This window comes from Selaginella moellendorffii, unplaced genomic scaffold (genome assembly GCF_000143415.4).
Source record: "Selaginella moellendorffii unplaced genomic scaffold, v1.0 SELMOscaffold_17, whole genome shotgun sequence".
Lineage (NCBI taxonomy): Eukaryota > Viridiplantae > Streptophyta > Lycopodiopsida > Selaginellales > Selaginellaceae > Selaginella > Selaginella moellendorffii.
Window position 1 is genome coordinate 1,595,287 of NW_003314278.1, and position 23,748 is coordinate 1,619,034.

At 46.9% G+C, this 23,748-nt stretch overlaps 6 protein-coding genes and 1 non-coding gene across 11 annotated transcripts; 2 read left to right on the top strand and 5 right to left on the bottom strand.

Annotated features, from left to right (window-relative positions):
- The first annotated feature begins 73 nt into the window (after window positions 1-73).
- Window positions 74-1,684, top strand: LOC112346744 (pentatricopeptide repeat-containing protein At4g02750-like). The gene has a single exon (XM_024676324.1). The coding sequence runs from the start codon at window positions 74-76 to the stop codon at window positions 1,682-1,684; it is 1,611 nt and encodes a 536-aa protein (XP_024532092.1).
- A 579-nt stretch (window positions 1,685-2,263) lies between these two features.
- On the bottom strand, window positions 2,264-6,256 carry LOC9640246 (chaperone protein ClpD, chloroplastic). Of its 2 annotated transcripts, XM_002971674.2 has the most exons (12): window positions 5,247-6,254; window positions 5,023-5,177; window positions 4,732-4,961; window positions 4,567-4,675; window positions 4,370-4,506; window positions 4,213-4,314; window positions 3,878-4,159; window positions 3,692-3,819; window positions 3,343-3,637; window positions 3,052-3,285; window positions 2,769-3,002; window positions 2,264-2,714 (listed from the first exon to the last, which is right to left on the bottom strand). In XM_002971674.2, the coding sequence occupies exons 1-12, from the start codon at window positions 5,969-5,971 to the stop codon at window positions 2,376-2,378; spliced, it is 2,970 nt and encodes a 989-aa protein (XP_002971720.2). In that variant the 5' UTR covers window positions 5,972-6,254; the 3' UTR covers window positions 2,264-2,375. The 2 variants fall into 2 exon arrangements, with proteins under 2 accessions (XP_002971720.2, XP_024532162.1); XM_024676394.1 differs by having other exon boundaries at window positions 3,343-3,819; window positions 5,247-6,256.
- Window positions 6,257-6,643: 387 nt separating this feature from the next.
- Window positions 6,644-10,126, bottom strand: LOC9640247 (pentatricopeptide repeat-containing protein At4g02750). 2 transcript variants are annotated; one of them, XM_024676404.1, is made up of 7 exons: window positions 8,223-8,436; window positions 8,128-8,169; window positions 8,040-8,073; window positions 7,845-7,973; window positions 7,486-7,789; window positions 7,264-7,417; window positions 6,644-7,191 (listed from the first exon to the last, which is right to left on the bottom strand). In XM_024676404.1, the coding sequence occupies exons 1-7, from the start codon at window positions 8,357-8,359 to the stop codon at window positions 6,738-6,740; spliced, it is 1,254 nt and encodes a 417-aa protein (XP_024532172.1). In that variant the 5' UTR covers window positions 8,360-8,436; the 3' UTR covers window positions 6,644-6,737. The 2 variants fall into 2 exon arrangements, with proteins under 2 accessions (XP_024532172.1, XP_024532171.1); XM_024676403.1 differs by lacking the exons at window positions 6,644-7,191; window positions 7,264-7,417; window positions 7,486-7,789 and having other exon boundaries at window positions 7,894-7,973; window positions 8,057-8,073; window positions 8,223-10,126.
- Window positions 10,127-10,204: 78 nt separating this feature from the next.
- Window positions 10,205-10,276, top strand: TRNAG-UCC. The gene has a single exon. It is a non-coding gene; the product is annotated as a tRNA-Gly (tRNA).
- A 1,009-nt stretch (window positions 10,277-11,285) lies between these two features.
- Window positions 11,286-12,586, bottom strand: LOC9639974 (anthranilate N-methyltransferase). Its single transcript, XM_024676325.1, has 3 exons — window positions 12,416-12,586; window positions 11,671-11,952; window positions 11,286-11,495 (listed from the first exon to the last, which is right to left on the bottom strand). Exons 1-3 carry the CDS (start codon window positions 12,584-12,586, stop codon window positions 11,286-11,288), a joined length of 663 nt encoding a protein of 220 aa, XP_024532093.1.
- Window positions 12,587-13,088: 502 nt separating this feature from the next.
- Window positions 13,089-14,437, bottom strand: LOC9640250 ((R,S)-reticuline 7-O-methyltransferase). The gene is made up of 3 exons (XM_002971678.2): window positions 13,669-14,437; window positions 13,551-13,615; window positions 13,089-13,498 (listed from the first exon to the last, which is right to left on the bottom strand). Exons 1-3 carry the CDS (start codon window positions 14,348-14,350, stop codon window positions 13,217-13,219), a joined length of 1,029 nt encoding a protein of 342 aa, XP_002971724.2. The 5' UTR covers window positions 14,351-14,437; the 3' UTR covers window positions 13,089-13,216.
- On the bottom strand, window positions 14,373-17,372 carry LOC112346777 (pentatricopeptide repeat-containing protein At4g18520, chloroplastic-like). Of its 3 annotated transcripts, none has more exons than XM_024676396.1 (3): window positions 17,267-17,372; window positions 14,666-17,215; window positions 14,473-14,613 (listed from the first exon to the last, which is right to left on the bottom strand). In XM_024676396.1, exons 1-3 carry the CDS (start codon window positions 17,357-17,359, stop codon window positions 14,572-14,574), a joined length of 2,685 nt encoding a protein of 894 aa, XP_024532164.1. In that variant the 5' UTR covers window positions 17,360-17,372; the 3' UTR covers window positions 14,473-14,571. The 3 variants fall into 3 exon arrangements, with proteins under 3 accessions (XP_024532163.1, XP_024532164.1, XP_024532165.1); XM_024676397.1 differs by lacking the exon at window positions 14,473-14,613 and having other exon boundaries at window positions 14,741-14,870; window positions 14,945-17,215; XM_024676395.1 differs by having other exon boundaries at window positions 14,373-17,215.
- Window positions 17,373-23,748: the final 6,376 nt, after the last annotated feature.

The window sequence follows — 23,748 nt, forward strand, 5'->3', positions numbered from 1 at the left end:
GCATTCGCGCCTCCGGCAAATCATCCCAGCGCTCCTCGCCAAGAGCAGGCTATTAGGGAACTGGATCGTAGACATGTACGGCAAATGTGGCAGCATAGAAGATGCCAAGGGCGCCTTTGATTCCCTCCACCACCCCAATGTCTACTCCTGGAATATCCTTATCACAGCATATGCCCAAACTGGGCATATACAGGAAGCGCGACACGTGTTCCACTGGATGACCGTCCGCGACGTCGTGTCCTGGACGGCGTTGATACAAGCTCATTCCAAGCATGGGCAAATTTTCGAGGCATCCAGAGCGTTCCAGAGAATGCCTCAACGAGATGCCGCCACGTGTACGGTGCTTGTGACAGCATTTGCCAAGACTGGGCATTTGTCCGAAGCGAGGGGCTTATTCGCGAATATGCAACAAAGAAACGTTGTGGCATGGACGGCGTTGCTCACGGCATATGCTTATGACGGGCAAACGGCAATGGCAGAGGGTGTTTTTGCGAGAATGCCAAGCTGGAGCATTGCGCCTTGCTCGTCAATAATGACGGCATATGCCCAGGTCGGTAACGTTCCGTCCGCACAACGAATCTTTGATTCCATGCTCGAGAGGGATGTGGTTTCTTGGACAGCACTTTTGCAAGTATATGCCCGCATAGGGCATCTTGGTGCAGCAGAGCAATTATTTGACATGATGCCAATGCGAAACGTTTTCTCGTGGACTGCAATGCTTGCAGCTTTGGCGGAAAACGGGCTGCTAGAAAAAGCAAGATTCGTTTTCAAAGAAACGCCACAACGGGACATGGTAATATGGCATGCAATTGTTTCAGCAAATGCCCAATACGGGCATTTGCTAATGGCGCGAGAATTGTTTGAGAAAATGCCATGCCACGGAGTCGAGACGTGGTGTTTGATGCTAGTCCGCTACGCACAGATTGGAAACCTCAAACAAGCGATATATTTCTTTGATTACTCTCCCAGGGTGGATGTGATCTCTTGCAACGCTATGATGTCTGCGTTTGCTCACGAGAAACTTGTAGATCAAGCGCGCAGGGTGTTTGAGCGAATGCCGCAGTGGAGTGTAGTCTCCTGGACCGCGATGCTCGAATCCCACGCCTCGGCCGGAGAGATCAAAGAGGCAAGATCCCTGTTTGACCACCTCCACGAGCCAGACTTGACATCATGGATCGCGATAGTCGAAGCGTATGCCCGAGTTGGGCATATCTCAGAGGCAAAAAAGCTCTTCGATCGAATCCCTTGCAAGGAGATCGTTTCCTGGAACTCACTGCTTGCTGCCTATGGCCGGGGAGGATACCATCGGGATGCCGTCGAGAACTTCTGGGCGATGCAACAGCTGGGATTCGATCCAGATGGTATCACCTTCGTCACTGTCTTGAGCGCCTACAGCCACACTGGGCGAGTCGAGGAAGCTAGAAACTCCTTCGTTTCGATGGTGCTGGATTACAATCTGGTACCGGCGATGGAGCACTATGGTTGCATTGTTGACGCGCTTGGTCGATCTGGAAGGTTGTCAAGAGCATCTGATTTGCTGGAAAACATGCCCGTGTGGCCACCAGTGGAACCCTTGACATCGTATCTAAGCTCGTGTCTTAACAACACGAACGATCCTTCCTCTAAAGTCTACACAGTTTCTTCACAAGACATCAATCTCTCTCCGCAACTTTGCGTGATCTAGATACCTGAAGACAGTACCATTTCATAGGCTCGAAGTTCCTTCTTCTATACACATTTTTTGGTTTCATCTTCACAAGAATCTTATTTCTGTGCCGTGAAGATCAGCTGGAAGCAACCAAGACACATGCCATAGTCGCACGGTCCACCACGGAGTCATAGAATTCGCGAGCTTCTTCAATGCTTCCAGGTGCCGCTTGCTATGCGGTGGATCTTCTTCTCGGCGTCAAGCATCTTGGAAGAGGCCAATATCGGTTAACTACATGGTATGGTGATAAATTAATGCGAACGCGGTTGCTGAGGAATTGGTTATCAGGTAAGTGTAGAGGTGGACCGGAAGTAGATGACCCGGGTTCGAGGCGGCCGAAGGGTCCAATCAACAAGGACTTTATGCGAAAATCTTTTACGGAAGAAATACCCCAAATATTGCTTCGCCAGCTCAATAAAACAGGTTAGACCAGTCAGTTAACACCCCGGGCTATCAAAGAGCACGCCCAGGGTTCGAATCTTGATTTTGGACTCTCCGTCTACATGGTTTCTTTACAAAACATGAATCTCCTTCCGCAACTTTGCGTGATTTTTAGACATCAGAAGATAATACCATTTCATAGGCTCGAAGTTCCTTCTTCGTCCATAGATTCTATACACATTTTTGTTTCATCTTCACAAGGATCTTATTTCTGTACGCGTGAAGATCAGCTGGAAGCAACCGAGACGGGAGCTCGCACCTGGACGCACAAGCCATGGTCGCACCTATCTGGTTTCGAGTGCTGGACTACCACTGGGTTGCCACTGGCGTCCAGGTCTAGCAGCGCTGTGTCGCCTTCGCTGTAGTGTGACGCGAGTAGAGACTCACTCACCGCGTCTTCGATGATCCTGGTGACCGCTCGCCGCAAGGGACGAGCTCCGTAAGCTTTGTCGTAGCCCTCGTCGCAAACCAGCTTCACGGCTGCTTCCGACACCTCCAGATTGATGCCTCGCTTGGCGAGCCTCTCTTTCGTCTCGGCTAGCATCATGTCAACAATGGCACGGACCTGCAAAAGAAGTGTTACGCCGTACGCAAAAGGGATGAGAGATTTATCTCTCACCTGAGCTTTCTCTAGCGATCTGAAGACAACCACTTCGTCTATTCTGTTGAGTAGCTCGGGCCTGAAGAAGTTTTTCAGCTCGTCCATCACCAGACCTTTGAGGTTTGTGTAGTCTTCGTCGCCACCTTCCGCGAACGAGAAACCGATCTTGCCGCTTCCTCCTCTTGCTATGGCCGAGGAGCCAACGTTGGATGTCATTATCAAAAGAGAGTTCCTGAAAGAGACGACGCGGCCCTGTAGAATCCAGCAGGTCAGCTTACAGGCATCACGGAAAATGCTTTACCTGTGAATCGGTAAGGCGACCGTCCTCAAAAATTTGCAAAAGCATGTTGAAGATATCGGGATGAGCTTTCTCGATCTCGTCCAAGAGAATAACAGTGAAGGGCCTCTTGCGAACAGCCTCTGTCAGCGTTCCACCCTCGCCATATCCAACATATCCGGGAGGAGAACCGATAAGCTTGCTCACAGTATGACGCTCCATGTACTCGCTCATATCCAACCTTATCATGGCGTCCTCCTGGAAGAAAAAAACCGTGGTAAGGCGCCATATGTGCATGCGTATGAAAGGACTTACGGCTCCAAAGAAGTGCTGAGCAAGAGCTTTTGTAAGCTCCGTTTTTCCTACACCGGTTGGCCCGCAGAAAAGCATGGCAGCGATCGGCCGACTTGGATCCTTGAGTCCGACTCGTGCCCTGCGAACTGCTCGCGATATGGCATTCACTGCATCATCTTGGCCAACAACACGCGTTTGCAGCAACTTCTCCAGATTAATAAGCTTCAGTTGCTCGTCCGAGGTAAGTTGCTCAATCGGAATACCAGACCACATGGACGTCACAGCTGCTATTTCTGAAGGTCCAACTATCACCGAGCTGCAGACAAAAACAAAGCTTAAGAAACGGAGAACAAACAAAAGTAGTGCATACCCTTCCATTAGTTCATTTACAGGTAAAGAAACTGACTCTTGGTCGATATCTACAGCCTTCGGTAAAGTGTTTGCAGCACTTTCAATAAGATACTCCGAGTCCCCAAGAGCACTTTGCGGAACGAAGGCCTGAAAAAGAATTGTTAGAACAACTTTCGGCACGACAAGCAAAATAAAGGTCACTTACAGCTTCTTGAGCAGCCTGGACAGCCCGAATTGCTTGCCAGTACTCGCTAGGTGTCTTGGAAAGAATGCTGACTCGCTCTTCTTTCCTGCGCTTAAACGCATCAATACGGGCTCTACTGCCAGCCTCGTCGATCAAATCAATCGCTTTGTCGGGAAGGTATCGATCAGCTATGTATCTCGACGACAAATATACAGCCGCATCAACTGCTTCCTGTGTAATTCTACATTTGTGATACTCTTCGTATCTATCACGTATTCCTAAAAGAATCTTTACAGCGTCTTCCTGCAAACCAAAAAAATCGTCAACAACAACATATACCAAGTAACAACACAAACCTGACTAGGTTCATTTACAATAACAGGTTGAAACCTCCTTGCTAGCGCTTTATCTTTTTCGATGTGTTTTCTATGCTCGTCGAGTGTTGTGGCACCTATACACTGAAGAAAAAAGCGTAAGCATAATCGTTATTAACAGTGAAAACATTATCTTTACCTGAAGTTCGCCTCTCGCTAATGCAGGCTTCAATAGATTCGCAATGTCCAAGCCTGCCCCATTATTTCCACCTCTTCCACCAACAGAACCCGACCCAACGAGCGTATGGACTTCGTCTATAAGAAGTATAACATTGCCTGGTGATATCAAGCATGTCAGATACAGCATTCTAAGTATAAATAAACGGAAAACTTCACCTGCTTTTCGCGTTTCCTCTATGAGGCTTGTAACCCGAGATTCTAGTTCACCACGCTCCTTAGCTCCAGCAAGAAGCAATCCCATATCCAGCGACATCACTCGCTTCCCCTGTATGCGCAAGCAAGAATATGTAAACTTCACCGCAGTTTAAAAAATCTACTCACCGTGAGAAACTCTGGAACGTTTCCACTCGCAATACGTATGGCAAGGCCTTCAGCAATCGCTGTCTTGCCAACGCCAGGCTCCCCAAGCAAGATGGGATTGTTTTTGGTTCTTCTTGCTAGAATCTGTACAACTCTTTGCACTTCACTGTCTCGGCCAATAACAGGATCAATTTTCCCGTCACTAGCACGTAAGGTAAGATCCACACAAAAATCGTTGAGGGCACCTTTTTCTAGAAGACGGCGTGGTAAGACGACAAGCATCGAAAGCAAACTAATAAGTAAAGAGCGAACCTTTTCTACCAGGACGCTTGCTTGACGAAGCCGCTGTAGCTCCAGACTTGGCTGGCAAACTCATAGCAGGAGGCGGTGTTCTTCCGTCCTTGGCAAGTTCTCCCTGTAGTCTCACGATCGACTCAGCTTGTAGCTTTTGCGTTTTCAATCCAAGCCTGAAAGAAACACGCAAAAACGGAGTCAGCCACACCCAATCAGCCATTTTCTATCTATCTATCACGTACTTGTCAAGAATCTTTGTAGCTCCCCCATCGTCCACCGTGAAAAGAGCAAGCGCTATATGCTCCGGGGTGATGTAGTTATGTCCCATCTTCTTGGACTGCTCCAGCGCCGCCTCAAACACCCTCTTGCTTCCAGTCGAGAAAGGAATCTCGGACGCTTGCTTATCGGACGTGACAAACGTTTGATTGCTCTCCTGGAGCAAGTTCTTGAAGGCCTCCCTGGCTCGGTCGATGGTAACGCCAGACCCGAGAAATCCTTCTCCATTCCTCTCCTCGGCAATCAATCCCAGCAGCAGCTGCTCGGTTCCCACGTCCTTCTTTCCAAACAGCTTGGCCTCCCTCTGGGCGAGCATGATGGACTTGATAGCTCTCTCCGTGAATCGCTCAAAGACCGCGCTCACGACGCCCCGGCAACCAGCTCTAGCCTCGCCGGGACTTCTTGCTATCAAAGAACTCGAGACTGCCTGATCGAATCCCTCGGAGAATGAAACTGGGCGGAGGAAATCGATGGCGGTGGAGCACCTCCTCAATCCTTCGTGCTGATACCCGCGCGATTGGAGGAACGCCGCGCAGCTCGACTTCCTCAGCGCCGCCGCTGCCGCCGATGGAGGGGGCCTGCTGTGGTAGTACACGGGGCTGCCCAGATGACATCGCGGGGACGAGCTGCCGTGCTCGAAAATGCGCGCCTGGTGAATCGTGTTGGACGTGCTCGCGGCCGCCATCGCCATGGATCAAATCCTTGCCACACCGGGACTGGCTCAAGATTTCACCTGGAGAGCAGCCGGATTGGAGCTTGGCTCGAGCAAGAAACGAGAGCGCGCCCACTGCTGGTACTCGACGCGTTGCAAAACCCTAGGAACAGGAAGAAGGAAGATCCAACCTCGGCCCCACTGCGGTTGAGTGCTCTCGATCTGGTGTCGTCGCGGCGATGGCGGCGGCGGCAATCCAACCCCCACGCGCTATGATCCTTCGCGTCCACGCTTCCTCTACAATGGCCGCCCTCGCCGCGCATTTTTCTAGTCAGCGAGGAAGAACACCAGATCACCAAGGGGTGCAGCCGGGGTGTTGTGGGCCGTTGGATGGGAGATCCGACGGCTGTGGACTCGCCACGACAGGTAGTCCGAGAGCGGGAAATTGTGGGTGGCCACCAGCGAATATTCGCGCCGGCGAAAGTAGAAGTCGCGTGTATTTACCACGTGGCTTATGAGTATATGTGTTGCATGCAAAGACTCGCACCACGTAGCTGCATTGCTGTGTTCGTTAGAAACCTCTATGAAAGGTGGTATAACTATGGTCAACACTAGTTGATTATGGCAAAGTCAATGAATTGTTGACGAGAAGAAAAATATGAGATCACGATGGACCCATTGCTTGACACGATCGAGAAAACTATTGACAGAAACTATCAAAGAGGAAACTTCCATTCATAGATTAGCGAGGAATTCTTTGTTTGACACATGATATGAGAGAAACTTCATGGGCCAAACTTCCAATTCATAGATTTGAGAGGAATTCATAGAGCTCACTAGCAACTCGTCCAGGGAACTCCTCGTGTGCCAAGAGAGCTCCTGGAATTTCCACAAGCTTGGCCACACCCTTGGCATCCCGGAGAGCTTCCATCTCGGCTCTAGAGCGCCTCGGACTGGCCGTGGAAACCATGACCAACGCTGGGACTTTCCCGTCCAGAGCGCCAAACAGCTCCACAAATTCTTCCCGGCTCTTCACTGGATCAAGCAGGCCAGTGAGAAAGGCCGCAGGAGCGTAGCGAGCTCCTGGGAGCTTGGTGAGAGCGAGGCGGCTATCGACGATGGCGTCAGTCACGTTGCTCGACTCTGAGTAGACGTGACTTTCGTACTGTTTTCGTATGTTGCTCCGGCTGCTCACGAGTGCGTTGTAAAGAGCCCAGCCCACGGCAGGCGCTCGCAAAGCTCCTCGAAGGAATCCATACCTGTACGTAAACAATGGCAAAGCGATAGAGTTGAGAAAGAAAAGAATGATTTTGGAACTAAGCACTACTTACTTGGATACGGCATCGGGACTTTGTCCGAAAACAATTGGCAAAGGTCCGGCCCATGTTGGAGCTACCGCAACCAAAGCTCGGGCATTGATCTTTCCTCCGGCGATGGCCTTTGCGGCAATGGTTGCAGCATGACCACCTCCGGCAATCACTGGAGCTGGAGTATAAGAAACTAATTAACTCTTGCACTAGAGTTCTAGAGTAAAGAAAAAAATGTACACTGACCTGTTGTGCTTCCAAGAGGTCCATCTTGTGCCATGACAAAGTCTACGAGGAACTTTTCCAAGGTATCAGCAGTGTAGTCTATCGCTGGCCTGTCCGAGAGGCCAAATCCCGGCCAATCCACAGTCACAGACCTCCACGAACTGTCCTTTGTGACGATATCTTGAGACACGGCTTTCCATTCTTCCGTGGTGCTCACGTCCGACACAGTTGGAAGTAGTAGCAGGCATTTGTCTCCAACACTGGATTGCTCGACAAAATTGATTTTCAAGGAGGAATTGTTGTGCCTCCACGACCAAGATCCAGTCTAACAAACAGCTACAACTAGCTTGGTTGGGAACTAGAAGGAGGAGGAAATGTACCTTTGTTGGTGCTGGTTTCTCAGCAAGCGCGGCCTTTGGAGAAAATTTACGCAATGAAGTGAAGCAAAGTTTTGATCCTTTTGGTGTCACAATTGCGCTCCCAAGACGCAATTGTCCTAGCGCTGAGCCCTGTACAGAGACGGCCATAGCCACAACAAAAAAAATCTCAGTCAAAACTTCTTAAGACAAACATACCGTTGATTTTTTCTTACTTCTAGAAAGCAACCTCCTGTAACAGCATAAAAACCTATAAGAACGAAAGAAAGAAAAGAAACTTTCTTACCATGTCACCTGTCTAAACCACTGGTTGGTTCGTCCATAGCCACTGGAAGAAAGAAAAACCAAGTTTTAGAAGCCAAATATGAATCAATCTCTTACCTGATTCTTCCGAAATTCTCAGGCCTCCTCTGTAGCTCCAGCAAAAATCCCTGCCAGAAGCGAGTATCCCGACGTGTTCTCCGGATGGCTTCTAAGAAGTGACTCCGCAACCGAGGCTCCACGACCAACATCACCATCCGCTCGACAAGAATTGAGCAGCGTCGTCAATGCCATGGAGTCGGGCACAAAAGGCATACTCTCGACGAGCTCCACGGCATCTCTCACGCGTCCAGACCGAGCAAGGATGTCCACCATGCAATGGAAATGCTCCACGCTTGGAACAATCTCCTGGTCCCTGGACATGGAGACGAAGTAGTAATGGCCATCGTCGACGAGCCCAGCATGAGAGCAAGCAGTGAGAACTCCCAGATACGTGATCGTGTTTGGCCTCAGCCCAGCTTGATCCAGTAACCGGAAGAGCTCCAGAGACTCGTCGTCCATGCCGCTGCTAGCATAGGCTTGGATCATCGTTGTCCAGGAGATCACACACTGCTGGGGAGTGGCATCGAAGAGCGTCCGAGCTTCCTGGAGCTGGCCGGCCTGTCCGAGCGCTTGAATCATCGTTGTCCAAGAGAGAGCACTGTTCTTGGGCATTCGTGAGAAGACACGACGAGCCTCGGCAATATGCCCGTTCTGGGCATATCCATGGATCAAGGCTGTGAACGCTACCACGTCCTTGCTGGGCATTCGATCGAAAGTTTCTCTAGCTCTGTCCATCAGTCCTTTGAGCGCGTAAGCAGCGAGCATCGACGTCCAGGCCACTGTGTCTAGATCCAGCCTCGAGTAAAAGAGCTTCTCAGCCTCTTCAAGATACCCATTCAAGGCAAATCCCTTGACAAGCGCGCTCCACACCACCACGCTTCCTAAATCCTGGTACTTCTCTAGCAGATCCCTGGCAGCGTCCATCTCTCCACCCTGCCCAAGCGCTGTGATCACCGTGTTCCACGAATTCTCGTCCCAGCACGGCATTCTCTCGAGCAAGACTCTCGCGAGATCCGCCTGGCCGGATTGGCTGTAGCCCAGTAGCATCCCATTCCACGAGACCAGATTCTTCCCCGGCATGGCGTCGAAGATCCGGCGGCACTCCACCGCTCCACCCACCTGGGCGTTCACTGTGAGCAGCGCCGTCCACGAGAACACATCCCTGGCCGGCATTCTCTCAAAGATCCATCGAGACGATTCCACTCGCCCGCTCGTCGCGTACGACTGGATCATCGTGTTCCAAGAAACCAAATCCCTACCCTGGACGATCCCATCGAACAAGCCCCGTGCCTCGACCGTGTGGCCGCTGTCCGCGTAGGCGACGATCATCGCGTTGACAGCCACGGCATCGCGATCCTCCGGCATGGAGTAGAAGATCTGACGCGCGCCCTCAAGATCCCCAGCTAGGGCATAGCCCTGGAGAATGGCGGTCCAGGAGACGAGATTGGGCTGTGGCATTCTATCAAAGAACGATCGCGCAACGTCCACGTGTCCGGCATTGGCGTAGGCAGTGATCATGGCCGTCCATGAGATCACGCTCTTGAGCGGGAGCTCCTCGAACGTGGATCTGGCCTCCTCCAAATGCCCGTTCTGGGCAAATGCTGTGATAAGGAGATTATAGGAGAATGTGTTGGGCATTGGCATCGATTGGAACACCGCCAATGCCTCGGCAGCGCTGTGGCATTTTCCATAGCTCTCGATGAGGAGATTGAGTAGGAATCGATCGCCTCCGTTAGTCTTGCTCGCGCTGATTTGGGCGTGGATGATTCGAGAGCGGGCGAGGTCCCTGGCTGCGCCGGCGACTTTGATGGCCCTTGCGGCTTCTTTCCAATCGAATGATTCGGAGGAGAAAGAGCTTGCAGTCAGATCGAGAAGAGATCTCGCTCGTTTCCTCTCATTCCTGACGAGCATAACATTTGGTTCAAGCTAAATGTGAGCTTTATTAAATTAGACTTTTTTAAGCCAGAAGTTAAGTTAAGAGTTTTAACCAAATGTATTAAGCATCAGTAGTCCAACGGTTAGGATAATTGCCTTCCAAGCAATAGACCCGGGTTCGACTCCCGGCTGATGCATTGATTTAGGGAAACATTTTATGTAACCACGACCTAAAGGTAATTTTCCTAAGTTACCAAAAGGAACTACTTAAACACGAGCATATAAACAGTGGAGACCTAAAGGAAGACACATTTTCCTTTACGAGAGTTATGGCGTCGTGGTTGCAAGCTCTGTTGAACGTGACGGACTTCTTCACAGCGTGTGAACTCCACGCCAACTGCACATCCGGGAAACGCAAGAAGAGCTTCTTCTGCAAGCAGTGCTTAGCGTCCCTGTGTCAAGAATGCAAAAAGGATCACCGGACTTGCGATCCCCGAAACGCTTTGCAGATCGTAATCTCAGGCCGCCTTACTGCACTCAAGGCGTGTGAGGCGGAGCGCCTCATCGATACGTCGGGGATGGAGACGTTTACCATCAACGGAGGCCCAATCTTTTATCTCCACGCCAGGCCCCGAGGAATAGAGGTGCAAAACTCGGTACTATGCCGCCACTGCAAGAGGGTGCTGCACGGAGCTCTCTACTGCTCGCTCTACTGCAAGCTTCAGTGCCGAGGGTTGCACGCGCTCGAGCCCCAGGGTCAGGATGAGAACACTCCGCCACCTTTTCCTCAGCCTAGCGTGGCTCAAGATGGTGATGTTTTACGGAACGATCATGCCCGGGTCGTCGTTAAGGTCAAGCCAAAGGATCGGCCTAGGGCTCCCAAGGCGAAGGCTCCGTGCAATAGGAAACGAAAGCAGCCAGAGCAAAGCTCCATTGAGCAAGTTTGTGCGAGGAGAATGGACGAAGCTAGTATCCCTTACAATACTGTAGAGCCTGAGAAGTCTGCTCTTCAAGGATTTAGAAAGCGGGCAAGGAAAGGTATCCCAACAAGGTCACCCATTTTTTGAAATGTAAATTCTATGATGATTGAACAATTCAATGTTATATTGTGCTTGATCTTCACTCACCTTTTTGTTGAAAAATGTATATTAAACATGTTTATTTACAGTTTGTAAGCTTCAATAACTTGCTCCTTGGACGGAACGTTCAAGAGGGAAACGTTGCCAAAGCCACTTTTTTCAAGCAGCACCTTGTGTTCTTCAAATCGCCTGGTCTTGCCACCGTCGGTGTAGGTCCAGCCCCGTCCTTGGAGTACATAAGGTCGACCACTATCATCTTGCCTCCTCGTGGCAGAGCTTTGTTGCAATTCGCCAGCATCTTCAGGCAATCCTCGTCGCTAAAATTGAGCAAAGTAGACTGAAGAAACACCAATGATCAAAACAAAGAGCAAGAGTTACAACCTTGATAAAAAGAGCATCAGCACTTGGTACACTCTCAAACATATTTCCTCCCACCTGGAAAAGCATAAAGACATGGAGGAATCAGAAACAAAACTTCAATCCTTACCGGGAATGGCTGGAGCGCTCTCAACAGTGTGAGGGAGATCAAAGTTGACACCTTCGATGTGGGGATATTTCTCCACGATCTTGCCCATGCACATTCCAAGGCCACCATCCACGAGCTTCTTCGCGTCTTTGAATCCATCGTAGTGCTCGTGGACGAGGGAGATGGTGACGCTGCTCCACGCGAACATAGGATCGTTGAGCAGCTTCACGTACTCGTCGCTGTGGCCGGTGTCGTGCTCCCAAACACGACATTTGTTGGCAATCTCGTAAGCGTGGCCTCCATTCAGCACCACCTTTAGGACGTGCACCTTCAGCACCATTCAGCACGTGCGTGCATAGCAGCAGGTGATGATGCTCCTCCGCAAGCCCCTTGGAGATTGGAGTGAGGCCGTAGTACGTTTCTCCATCTTTCTCGTCGATCTTCTTGCTCAGTGCCCGCTTGTGGACCAGAAACTGGAGGAGTCTCTCGAGGAGATCCGGCTGACAGTTCTTCGCGTTCGAGAGACGTGACACGACAGCGAGAAGATCATGCTCTTGAGATCAAAGTGGCCTTGAGCATCTTCACTCATGGTGTTAGATCCAGGCACCATACCCTACTGATTCTGAAAGGACGAGAGTAAATGAAAACCTTCTTTAAGACTGGTTGAAATGTCACTTCCCTGTCTACTGTATTTTAAGGTCCACGCTGCCAGAACAGCGTGACAAAGTCGGAAAATATCCTTGCGTGACAAAGTCAAGGTCGCAAAAACTATATCTTCATCGGGATTTCACCATCAATAAATATGCTCCTGCAACAATTTGATCATCATCAAGCTCCAGCAGTGACTTGAATGCTAGCTGCCCAACGCTAGTAAAACTGAGACGAAAGTAATCCAAACGCTTCGTCTTGCATCTTTTTAAAGAGGCTGAAAACTTCGTGAGGCTGCTAGAGCGTTTTACCATGTCTTCTCCGGGCGTAGAGTCGAAGACCAACCTAGAGCTTCATTTGTTTCATCCCCAGTTCTGCAAATTTTTGTCACCGGCGCTCAAGAAAGTAAAATAAAGTCAATTCAAAGTGAACATAGTCAATTCAAGTCAAGTCAAGGCACCAAGTGTATGAAATATGGAAAGGGAATACAGAAAATGTATTTGAGGCCATGTTGTGTTGAAAGATCTATAAAAAAATGTAAGTCTTAGCTACTGCAAAATAATCAAACAAGGAAACTGCTGCAACATCTCTATCATTTAGCAATGATCGATGTAAGACGATGAAATGACACACTCTTGATTCGAGCAAACATCACCATATCCATATGCTATAGTTGTCACAAAAGTTAAGCAGAAGTTGACATACCAAGCACAAAATCTGCTCCATGGCGTCGGTCACGCGTCCAGAGTGCGGAATTCTTCATGGCATCGTTACTTTAGGCCACCTATCCCCAAGCGGCAAAATCTCCAGGAAGAATATTATCCAAGCCTCAAACTCTTTTATTTTTATCGATGATGCTCGCTTCAACACTGGAGCAGTCCATATTGTCAACGGTGACAATAAACTCTAAAATACAACCAGCACAAACATCTCATTCACTTTGTTTAGAGCTTGTAAGCTTCTATAACTTGCTCCTTGGAAGGAACGGCCACGAGGGAAACGTTGCCAAAGCCACTGTTCTCGAGCAGCGCTTTGTGTTCTTCAAATCGCCTGGTCTTGCCACCGTCTGTGAAGCCGATCATAATCATGTCCAGGTCCATCTCGAATGGTCCCTCCTTGGAGTATATGAGCTCGATCACTATCAGTTTGCCTCCTCTTGGCAGAGCTTTGTAGCAATTCGCCAGCATCTTGAGGCAATCCTCGTCGCTAAAATTGATCATAACAGACTGAAGAAACACCATGACGATCACAACCTCAAGGAAAAAGAAGACAGAGTACCTTGATAAGAAGAGCATCAGCACTTGGTACACTCTCAAACATGTTGCCTCCCACATGAGCAACACCTGTTAAGAAAAAAACATGAAGAAATCAAAAGAAGATGTGTCTTGAATCTTACCGGGAAAGGCTGGAGCACTCGAAACGGTGTGAGGGAGATCAAAGTTGACACCTTCGATGTGGGGATACTTCTTCACAATCTTGCCCATGCACATTCCAAGGCCACCGCCAACATCCACGAGCTTCTTCACGTCTTTGAATCCATCGTAGTGCTCGAGGACGAGGGAGATGGTGACGCTGCTCCAAGCGACCATAGCATCGTTGAGCAGCTTCACGTACTCGTCGCCGTGGCCGGGGTCGTGCTCCCAAACACGACATTTGTTGGCCAACTCGTAAGCGTGGCCTCCATCCAGCACTGCTTCATTCACCTTTTGGAACGCGGCCATGCCATACTCGTGCGTGCACAAGAGCAGGAGATGGTGCTCTTCCGCGAGCCACTTTGAGATTGGAGTGAGGCCGTAGTACGTTTCTCCATCTTTCTCGTCGATCTTCTCGCTCAGTGCCCGCTTGTGGACCAAAAACTGGAGGATTCTCTCGAGGAGGTCCGGCTGAATGTGCTTGACATTTGAGAGACGTGACACGATCTGCTTGAGGGAAAGCGGGCCTGCCTTGGAGATCATCTCGGGAATCCCGAGCAGCACCACAGCCTTGAGCATGAAAGGAGTCACCAGCGAGAAGATCATGCTCTTGAGATCAAAGTGGCCTTGAGCATCTTCACTCATGGTGCTAGATACAGGCGCCATACTGCCTTCTGCTTCTGAAGGATGAGAGCAAATGAGAGCCTTTTTAAGCCTTGAAATGTCACTTCCTTGTCTAGTGTATTTTAGATGGACCTTGCCAGAACAGCGTGACAAAGTCCTAAAGTCAAGGTTGTAGAAACTATATCTTCATCGGGCTTTCACCATCAATAAATAGGCTGCTGAAACATCTCGATCATCACCAAGCTCCAGCAGTGACTCGAACGCTAGCTGCCCGATGCTCGAGTTTTTCCACTTGCCACAAGCACCTAGCACAGTCCTCCAAGTCAGTGAACTCGGCTCAAAAGGCATCCTTCTCACCATGGCAACAGCCTCATCCAGCCGGTTGGCTCGGCCGAGAAGATCAACCACGCAGTGGTAGTGATCAATGTCGGGTTTTACACCATACTTGGACATCATTTCCTCAAAGTAGCGAGTGCCTCGCTCGACAAGGCCAGCATGACTGCATGCCGTCAAAACTGAGACAAAAGTAATACCATCAACTCCAAGAGCTTCGTCTTGCATCCTGTGAAAGAGACCGAGAACCTCGTCAGAATCCCCTTGACGAGCGTAAGATGCTAACAGAGCGTTCCAGCTTACCATGTCTTCTCCGGGGGTAGAGTCAAAGACCAGCCGAGAATTAATCGTGCTTCCACACTTGCCATACAAATCCACCAAGCAAGCAGCTACAACTTCATCGTTTTCATCCCCAGCTCTGCAAATTTCTCTGTGGAGCCTTCTCCCTGTTTCCAAATCCACCTGATTGCTACAGGCCTTAAGAGCAGCGGCGAAAGTTTGCGCATCAGCTGAGTAGAGCTTCTCGTTTTCCTGGAGCTCAAGGTATAACTTGAGAGCAAATTCTTCCTTACAATTCTCGGCATAACCGAGAATTAACGTGTTCCAGGAGACGAGATCATGGCACGGCATCCTGTCGAAGACCATTCTGGCATCGAGCATATTTCCACACCGCGCATATAACTCCACCAGGGTGCTGCTAACAAAAAAGTCTACCTCCCAGCACCCGGCTGCTGCTTGAGAATGGATAGCCATGCCTCTGTCTAGAGCTCGTAGCTTCACAGCCTTTCCATCGTCGACATGCTTCCCTGGCTCTCCTACTGCAAGAGCAATGCATGCGTTCAATGCAGCAACATAAGACTGCGCGTCGGGCTCAACTCCCATGACTGAGAAAAGTTCCAGGGCCAGTTCTTCGTTCCCGTTCTCCACGCAGCCGGCCATCAAAACAGTCCACGAAACCACGCTGTGAGAAGACATCCTGTCGAATGCCCTGCGTGAATCTTCCGAGCTCCCACACTTTGCATAAGTGTCCACGAGCGTGTTGTCGAAGAAGATGCTCGAGTCCAAGGAGTACCTCAAAGCTTGCGAGTGAACCATCATCGTTTTCTCAAGAGCCTTCAGCTTGCTGCCTGGTAGACAATTCTCGGCTAGTCTCCCACAAGCTCTGATTGCAGCAATGAAAACCCCCGAGTCTGGCTCGCAACCTTTCGGCTTCATGAACTCGAAAACTTCCAGAGCCCGGCTTTCTTCTCCATTCTCAGCATAAGCCAGGATCAAAGTAGTCCACGCCACAACATCAGGATAACTCATCTCCTCGTAGGCTCTCCATGCATCAACCAAGCTTCCACACTGAGAATACATCTCGACCAAAGCAGATCCCAGGAATGCATCCCTGTCACAGCGCCCCGCTAAGCCATGAACTTCACGGCCCTTCTCCAAAGACCTCACCTTCACCAGCTTTCCATCAAGTTTCCTCGCCTGTTCTTTGGCTGCCAAGTTGCTACAAGCCTTCGTTGCAGCAACAAACGTTCGAGAATCGAGCTCGCAGAAACCATCCATAGACTTGAAAACAGCAAGAGCCAAATCTTCCTCATCGTTTTCCACATAGCCGAGGATGAGTGAGTTCCACGATACCACATTGCTGGAGTCCATCTTGTCAAATATCATGCGTGCATCCAGCAGGCTACCACACTTCCCATACATGTCCACAAGGCTGGTTGCCAGAAAACTCTCCGAGATCCAGCCAGTCTTGACGGCTTCACAGTGAACCGACATTCCTTTCTCCAGAGAAGCTAGTTTGACGAGTTTTGTGCCAGCGACGATCTTTCCCTCTTCTTTCAAAGCCAGACTCGTGCAGGCCTTCACAGCCACTGACAACGTTCGAGCATTTGGAGCGCACCGCGCGTTCTCTTTCATGGACGCCAGAAGTTCCAGTGCCAGATCTTCCTCTTCGTTCTCGACATATCCCAGCATCAAAACTGTCCAGGCCACGACGTCCGGCGAGCTCATCCTGTCAAAGACTGCCTTCGCATCGACCAAGCTCCCACACTTCGCATACATCTCCACCAGGCTGCTACAAACGAAAGCATCCCCCTCGAATCCAGTGCTCGCTGCTTGCAAGTGAAGAGCCCTGCCCCTCTCCAGACTTTTCACCTTCCAAATCTTTCCATGGAGTTCTCGATATCTTTCTCTCGACGCCAGCCCCGCGCACGCCTTGAGAACAGCAGTGAAAGTCCGCTCGTTTGGAGCACAGCCTTCCTGTTGCATGGTAGAAAAGAGAGTGAATGCCAAATCAATTTCCCCATTCTCGGCATACCCGGCAATCATAGTAGTCCACGAGACAACGTCGCGAATCGTTGGCATGGCATCAAACACGGCCCTCGCGAGCGCCATGCTTCCACACTTCGCATACATATTAATCAGGCTGCTGGCCACACGAATGCTGCAAGAATCATGCCTGGATTCGATGGCATGAGCGTGGATAATCGTCCCGGCCTCTAAATCTCTCAAGCTGCTGCACGCTTTCAGTGCGAAAATCACAACAGGGACCACATCCGGCTCCTCGTGACCCACACGCTACAAGAAGATCATGAAGCACGCATCATCGAGGGAGAAAATCAAACTTACAGCTTCTTTCTCTTGGAGCGCCATCGCGAAGAGCGAATGTGGATGCCGAGAGACCCGGATCTGAAAGAGAGATCGATCACAGCGTCGCAGCATGCCATAATTCTGCCAGGATTCTTCGAGTTTTTGGAGCCCTAAATCTTTCACCTGTTATTTATCAGTTAGCGGATTTAATATAGGGTTCTAAGATGTCTAGGCTCGTTCTCGGTTGGTTTTGCGTTGTTGCTTTGGGAGCGTCACTACTTTTGCTATCACTTACTGAATCAAATCCACCAGTGCAGCAGAGAGCACGAATTCACAATTGTCACTTCTTGGGTAACCAAACATGTCCCTCTTATTTCAACTGGATAGAACATGATCTTGCACCATGGAAGGGTGGAATAACTAGGAAAGCTCTTGAAGCTGGCAAGGAGAAGGCTTATTTTAGGGTGATCATTCTGGGTGGTAAGCTATACACTCAGACATACAAGCAGTGCTTTCAAACCAGGGCTGAATACACACTCAAGGGATTGGCAATGTTGTTGAATGAGTTCCCTGGAATGGTTCCTGATGTGGATATTATGTTTAATTGCCAAGACCATCCTCTCGTTCCCAGATGGCGTTACCTCTTCACATCACCTCCCCCTGTTTTTGGGTATTGCACAACAAGAAATCGGCATTATGATATTGTCTTTCCAGATTGGTCTATATGGGGATGGTAAATTCTCTAGTTTAATAATGTTTTTTTGTTAATTTTCTTTGCAGGCCAGAAGTAAATATCCCTCCTTGGAGCATTGAGAGTGAAAGAATCTTTACGGAAGCCGAAAAGATTGATTGGTTTAGAAGAAAACCTATTGCATATTGGAGAGGAAATACGCAAATGGGACTAATAAGGTCTAATCTGGTTAAGTGCAACTCTACAAATATACTAATTCAACATCAGGTATATAAATCTATAATTATCAACTTATTATATTGATTTGTTTTTTCAGGATTGGATTACAGAAGAAAAAGCCAATTTCACCAATTCTGATTTGTCTAACCAGTGTTTCTCAAGGTAAGATTTATTTATGTGTAACAGTTAACTTATATGAATTCTAGATATAAAATCTATGCCGAAGGCAATGCTTGGTCAGTGAGTTTGAAGTATATATTGTCATGTGGATCAACAATGTTAAGGATTGAACCATATTATTGGGATTTCTTCTCAAGGTCTTTACTTCCACATGTTCATTTTCTACCAATTACTAGAGAAAATATTTGTGATTCTATTCAAGAAGCCATACAATGGAGTAATTCAAATATCTATGAGGTTGGTTTTTTTAATATAATTGTATTTAATTTTAACAAATTCCTTTACTTAAAAGGCTGCTATGGTTGGAAAATGTGCTCAGAATTTTTTGAAAGAACAACTCTCAACAGATTATGTATATCAATATATGCTACATATACTTCAAAGGTATGCAAAATTACAAAAGTTTAAACCAGTATTAGTACCAGGAATGAAATATACTCATTCATATATACCTATGAATGAAAATAATCAAAAGAAAATATTATGTTCTATTTCATGAATAAGAAGAACTTAAATATACATATTTAGAACTATAAAAGTAACCGCAGATGGTGAGCGAGGAAACGTGTCGCTCTGGCGCCCACAACCAAACCACATCCACTACAAAGGACAAGGTGAGGAATCCAGCACTCGCGTCCATCCACAAGCAAGCAGGGCAATGCCAGCTGAAACAGGACCATCCACTACAAGGGACAGGCAGACAACATCGATGCTGACGAAATTGGATGACAAATAGACCAATTGTCACACTTGCATACTTGAATCCATTGGTGTCATGCTTCTTGGTGGAAACCTTGTAAACAAGTAACATGAATGAATGAATGAATTTAGAGGTAAAAAAACATAACAAAAAAGGACAATTGGATCAGGACATAATGATGATTCGAGACCGTTGGACTTTAACATATCCTGCTTTTATAGCTCCAATCCGGAAACTCTCCAGGTGAAATCTTGTGGATTTGATCTATGACCATGCACTAGGCGCGCATTTTCGAGCACGGCTGCGATGTAATATTGATTGCCAAGGAGAGGAATGGAGAAGGTTTGGCGTCACCATCAGGCGGCTCTGGAGAACTACATCACCCCAGAGCATATGACGTACTAACATTATTGACAAATACGTGATAGATAGAAATGGTTGTTTGAGTGTGGCTCAACTGTTTTTTTCAGGCTTGGATTGAAAAAGCAAAAGCTAAAAGCTGAAACTACTTGCCAAGGACGGAAGAACACCGTGAGTTTGCCAGCCTCTTCAAGCAAACGTCCTGATAGAAAAGGACTCATTTGTTTGCTTTTGGTGCTTGTCGTCTTACCACGCCGTCTTCTAGAGAAAGGTGCTCTCAACGATTTTTATGTGAACGTGATAGTGACGGCAAATTGATCTTTTCAATGGCCGAGACAATGAAGTTGCAAAGAGTTGTAGAGATTCTAGCAAGAAGAACTCCCATCTTACTTGGAGAGCCTAGTGTTGGCAAGACAGCGATTGCTGAAGGCCTTGCCATAGAAATGTTCCAGAGTTTCTCACGGTGAGTGGATTTTTGTAAATTGTGGTGAAGTTTACATGTTTCTGCTGGCACATACAGGAGAACCGAGCGCTGTCTCTGGATATGGAATTGTTTGCTGGAGCTAGAGAGCGTGGTGAATTGAGCAGCAGGTAAAGTTGTTTTTTGGTTTGTTTATACTTAGAATGATATATCTAATAATGCTTGATATCACAAGGCAACGTTATACTTCTAGAGACGAAGTCCATACGCTCGTTGGCTCAGGCTTTGTTGGCGGAAGAGGTGGAAATAAAGGGGCAGGCTTGGACATTGTGAATTTATTGAAGCCTGCATTAGCGAGAGGCGAACTTCTGGTAAAGATTAAAAAACTTCACTTCTAGGATTATGTTTGCTTAGTCCTTCAGTGTATAGGTTCGACGAGCATAGAAAACACATAAAAAAAATAAGCGAGGAGGTTTCAACCTGTTCTTGTAAATGAACCTCGTCAGGTTTGTGTTGCTACTTGGTTTATGAAGTCGTTGACTATTTTTCTGGTTTGCAGGAAGACTGTGACGACTCTTAAAGAATACGTGATATATATGAAGAGTATCACAAATGTAAAATTACACCAGAAGCAGTTGATGCTGCTGTATATTTGTACACCGATGACAGAGCAAGTGATTTGATCGACGAGGCTGGCCCATATGATGCATTTAAGCGCAGGAAAGACAAGCGAGCCGGAAAGCTTCCCAAGAAGTACTGACAAGCACTTCGTGTGCTCGCAAGTGACTTTTTTTTTGGTTTTAACAATTGCCTTTTCAGGCCTTTCTTCCGCAAAGTTCTTCGGAGTATCTTATTGGAAGTGCTGCAAACACGTTATAACAGAAGGCTGTATATATCGACCAAGAGTCAATTTCGTTACCAGTTAATGAACAAATGGAAAGGTACTTTTCTTGTTCTTCGTCTGTGAAGCTTTGTTTTTCGTCTGCAGCTCGAAGATAGTTGGACCACGTCCATGGACGCAGTGAACGTCATATCGCGAGCAGCTCCCAGGGCACAAGTCGGACTCAAGGATTCAGATTGGCCGATCGCTACCATGCTCTGTTGTAGGGAAAACGAAGCTTACACAAAAGCTCTATGTGAAAACGCCTGTGAATGCTTTACCTGTGAATCGGGTGAGGCTCCAAAAGCTTGTTGAAGATGTCTTTCTCGATTTTGTAGAAGAGGATAACAGTGAAGAACCTTGAACGCTGAGAGAGGCTGTTTGCAAGACACTCACCATCCGGGAGAACAGATAAGCTTGCTCACGATATATGGCAGCCTCATGTCCAACCTTATCATGGCGTCCTCCTGAAAGAAAAAAAGTCTGTTATGTACATGCATATGAAAAGAGTTACGGCTCCAACAAAGTGTCTCTTTCAGGAACAATGACATCTAACATTGGCTCCTCGGGGAGTAAGCAGCAAGATCAGGCAAAGGTGGTGACGAAATAGACGAAGAAGAGACTCTCTCACCTGGTGAATGTCATAAGGAATGAGCATCTTAACCTTTGTTGTAGCCCTCGTTGCAAACCAGCTTCACCAGATTGACACCTGGCCAGCAACAATGGCATGGATCCAGCACCACAGTGCACTGATATAGGATCTTTGAACACACTCACTTTGAGGCACTCAAGATATTAAAAGAAACACACTTGTTCAAACAAAAGAACACACATCCACAAATGAATATGAGCACACTCCAATTTAAACCATATTTAAGATGCCTGTAAGTAACAAAACACTTTCTACTCTAAAACATACTCCAAGAAACACTATTAGATATAAATCCTTAAGAGGTGGGGTGAAGCCTAGCTTAACCCCTATTGCTCCCACTTTTATTCTCCAGCTGATTTTTAGGATCTTAAAATCCTCTTTGCATGTGCTTGTATTGTTTAAACATTGGAAATAGTTAAAGTTTAGTGGGATCTAAATTAACAAAGTGAAAGAACCATCATAAATGATTCAATGAATCTTTAAGTTGGGGGTTCTATACTCTTTAGAGGATGTGCATGATGTTGAACTATTGACAAATAATAGTTTGGTGCAAAAGATAAAATAATAATTTATGATGAGATTACTTCAAAAAATATGTTATCGTTTGATGAGAATATCGAACTTCGTTTATGGGTGATAGAGTTAAGACATAAATCCCTAAGTCCTAAAATAGAGTTAAATGTATGATTGTTAAATGTTGAATGTAACATGTTTGAATTGAAAGCTCTAACTTGAGAAGTTAAAAGTAAGAATGGAACTCTTAAAGACATACTTGAAAAACAAATATGAAATAATTAATAAATGAGTCTTTAGAAATGAACATAACACATGATTAGTGTCGAGACCAAATGTGAGACCACATCTTAGATTGTCTTCAAGATTAAGTCTAAGATTAAGTCCGAAATCAAGTGTAACATATATAGTTTTCATCCTTTATCACCATCGGATAACCATAAAGTGGAACTTAACCCTTAGATATATAGGCCAAAGGCAATAGAATAGAATCCAAGTTTTAAAGCTTTAGACCATTGAATAAAGGGATAGAGTAAACTTTTAAGCATATAGCTAAAAAGCAAAAGAATTAAAACATCAAATAACTCTTGAAACTTTTATTAAAAGTTATTTTGTGCTCTAGTTCCTTTGCTCCTTATTTGAACCAATATAGTTATGAAAGGCTAGTGTATATGAATATTGAGGAATTCAAGGCTAAAGTGAACATAGATAGACAAATAGGATGACTTAGTGAAGTGTCTAAGAGTCAACTCTAACTACTTCGGGAGATCGAATAATCAATACTCTCAATTTAAATATAGTGTAAGCAATTAAATTTTCTATTCTACTATAGTCTCATATTTAACCACTTAGAGGAATCTTACTCACAACCTCAATAAGTTTTATTCTTGACTTGGGGATATGCAAGTCTATGAATGGCATTTATGCCACTTAACTTTTGCATTTGGTCCAAGTGCAAGTTCCACTGATCTTTGGGACTTCCTCACTATGTGACCATGCCTTTGGTTATTATATAAAAACATTTTTGCTCTTCCTTTCCACAGATTAGAACTTTAGGATGACATTTCGAAATACTGTGGTCCTACATAAGCCTTGTAAGTACTCTCCCCACCATGGTCTTACATGAGCCTCTTGGACTTTTTTTCGGACACTTTCTTAAACTCTATCTCGAACTTTATCTTAGACTCTTTGACACTTCCATATGTCATAACACTTACCATGTGTCAGTCTTTTTTGTGTCCTTTTCAAAAGACTTATTTATCGATCGCTTCGTGCTCATTCCTAAAGCACTTCATTTGGAGTTCTATTTTTGCTTTCAACTTTCCAAATTTGAGTTTTTGGTCCAAATGTGTTATACTCATTGGACTTCACTTTAACCACTGCCATGTGGCACACTTTTAGCTCCACTTTGGGGCCTAGGGATTTGTGTGTCACATATGGGTAGCACTACCTATTTAGATACCTTATGTTGCTCATTGAAACCTCACTTATCCATATGGTTAAAACACCCTAATGGCAGAAGGTGGGGAGAGTACCTATAAAGCTCTCATTGGCTGTGATGTTATCATCCCAAAATCTCTAACAATGGAAAGGGAGAGGAGTGGCCCTTTTATGTAGTAACTAAAGGTATAGTTACATAGTATAGAAAGTTTTAGAGATTAGTGGGATTTAGTGGTTAGGTTGTTGGGCACTAATCTAGTGTAGTGTTGGTGAGCACTACTAGGGATGAAGAGGGACTTGGCAGGAATTAAAGAAATGATAATGGGGGATATTGTTCCTTATGTTTTAAGGCATCTTTATAAATGTTAAAAAGTGGTTATAGAATGACTATTTATAAATGGAAGGTTTAGTCTTGGAGAGATGGGACAGTAGTAAAGGTGGTATTAGATTACCAATGAGATAGTG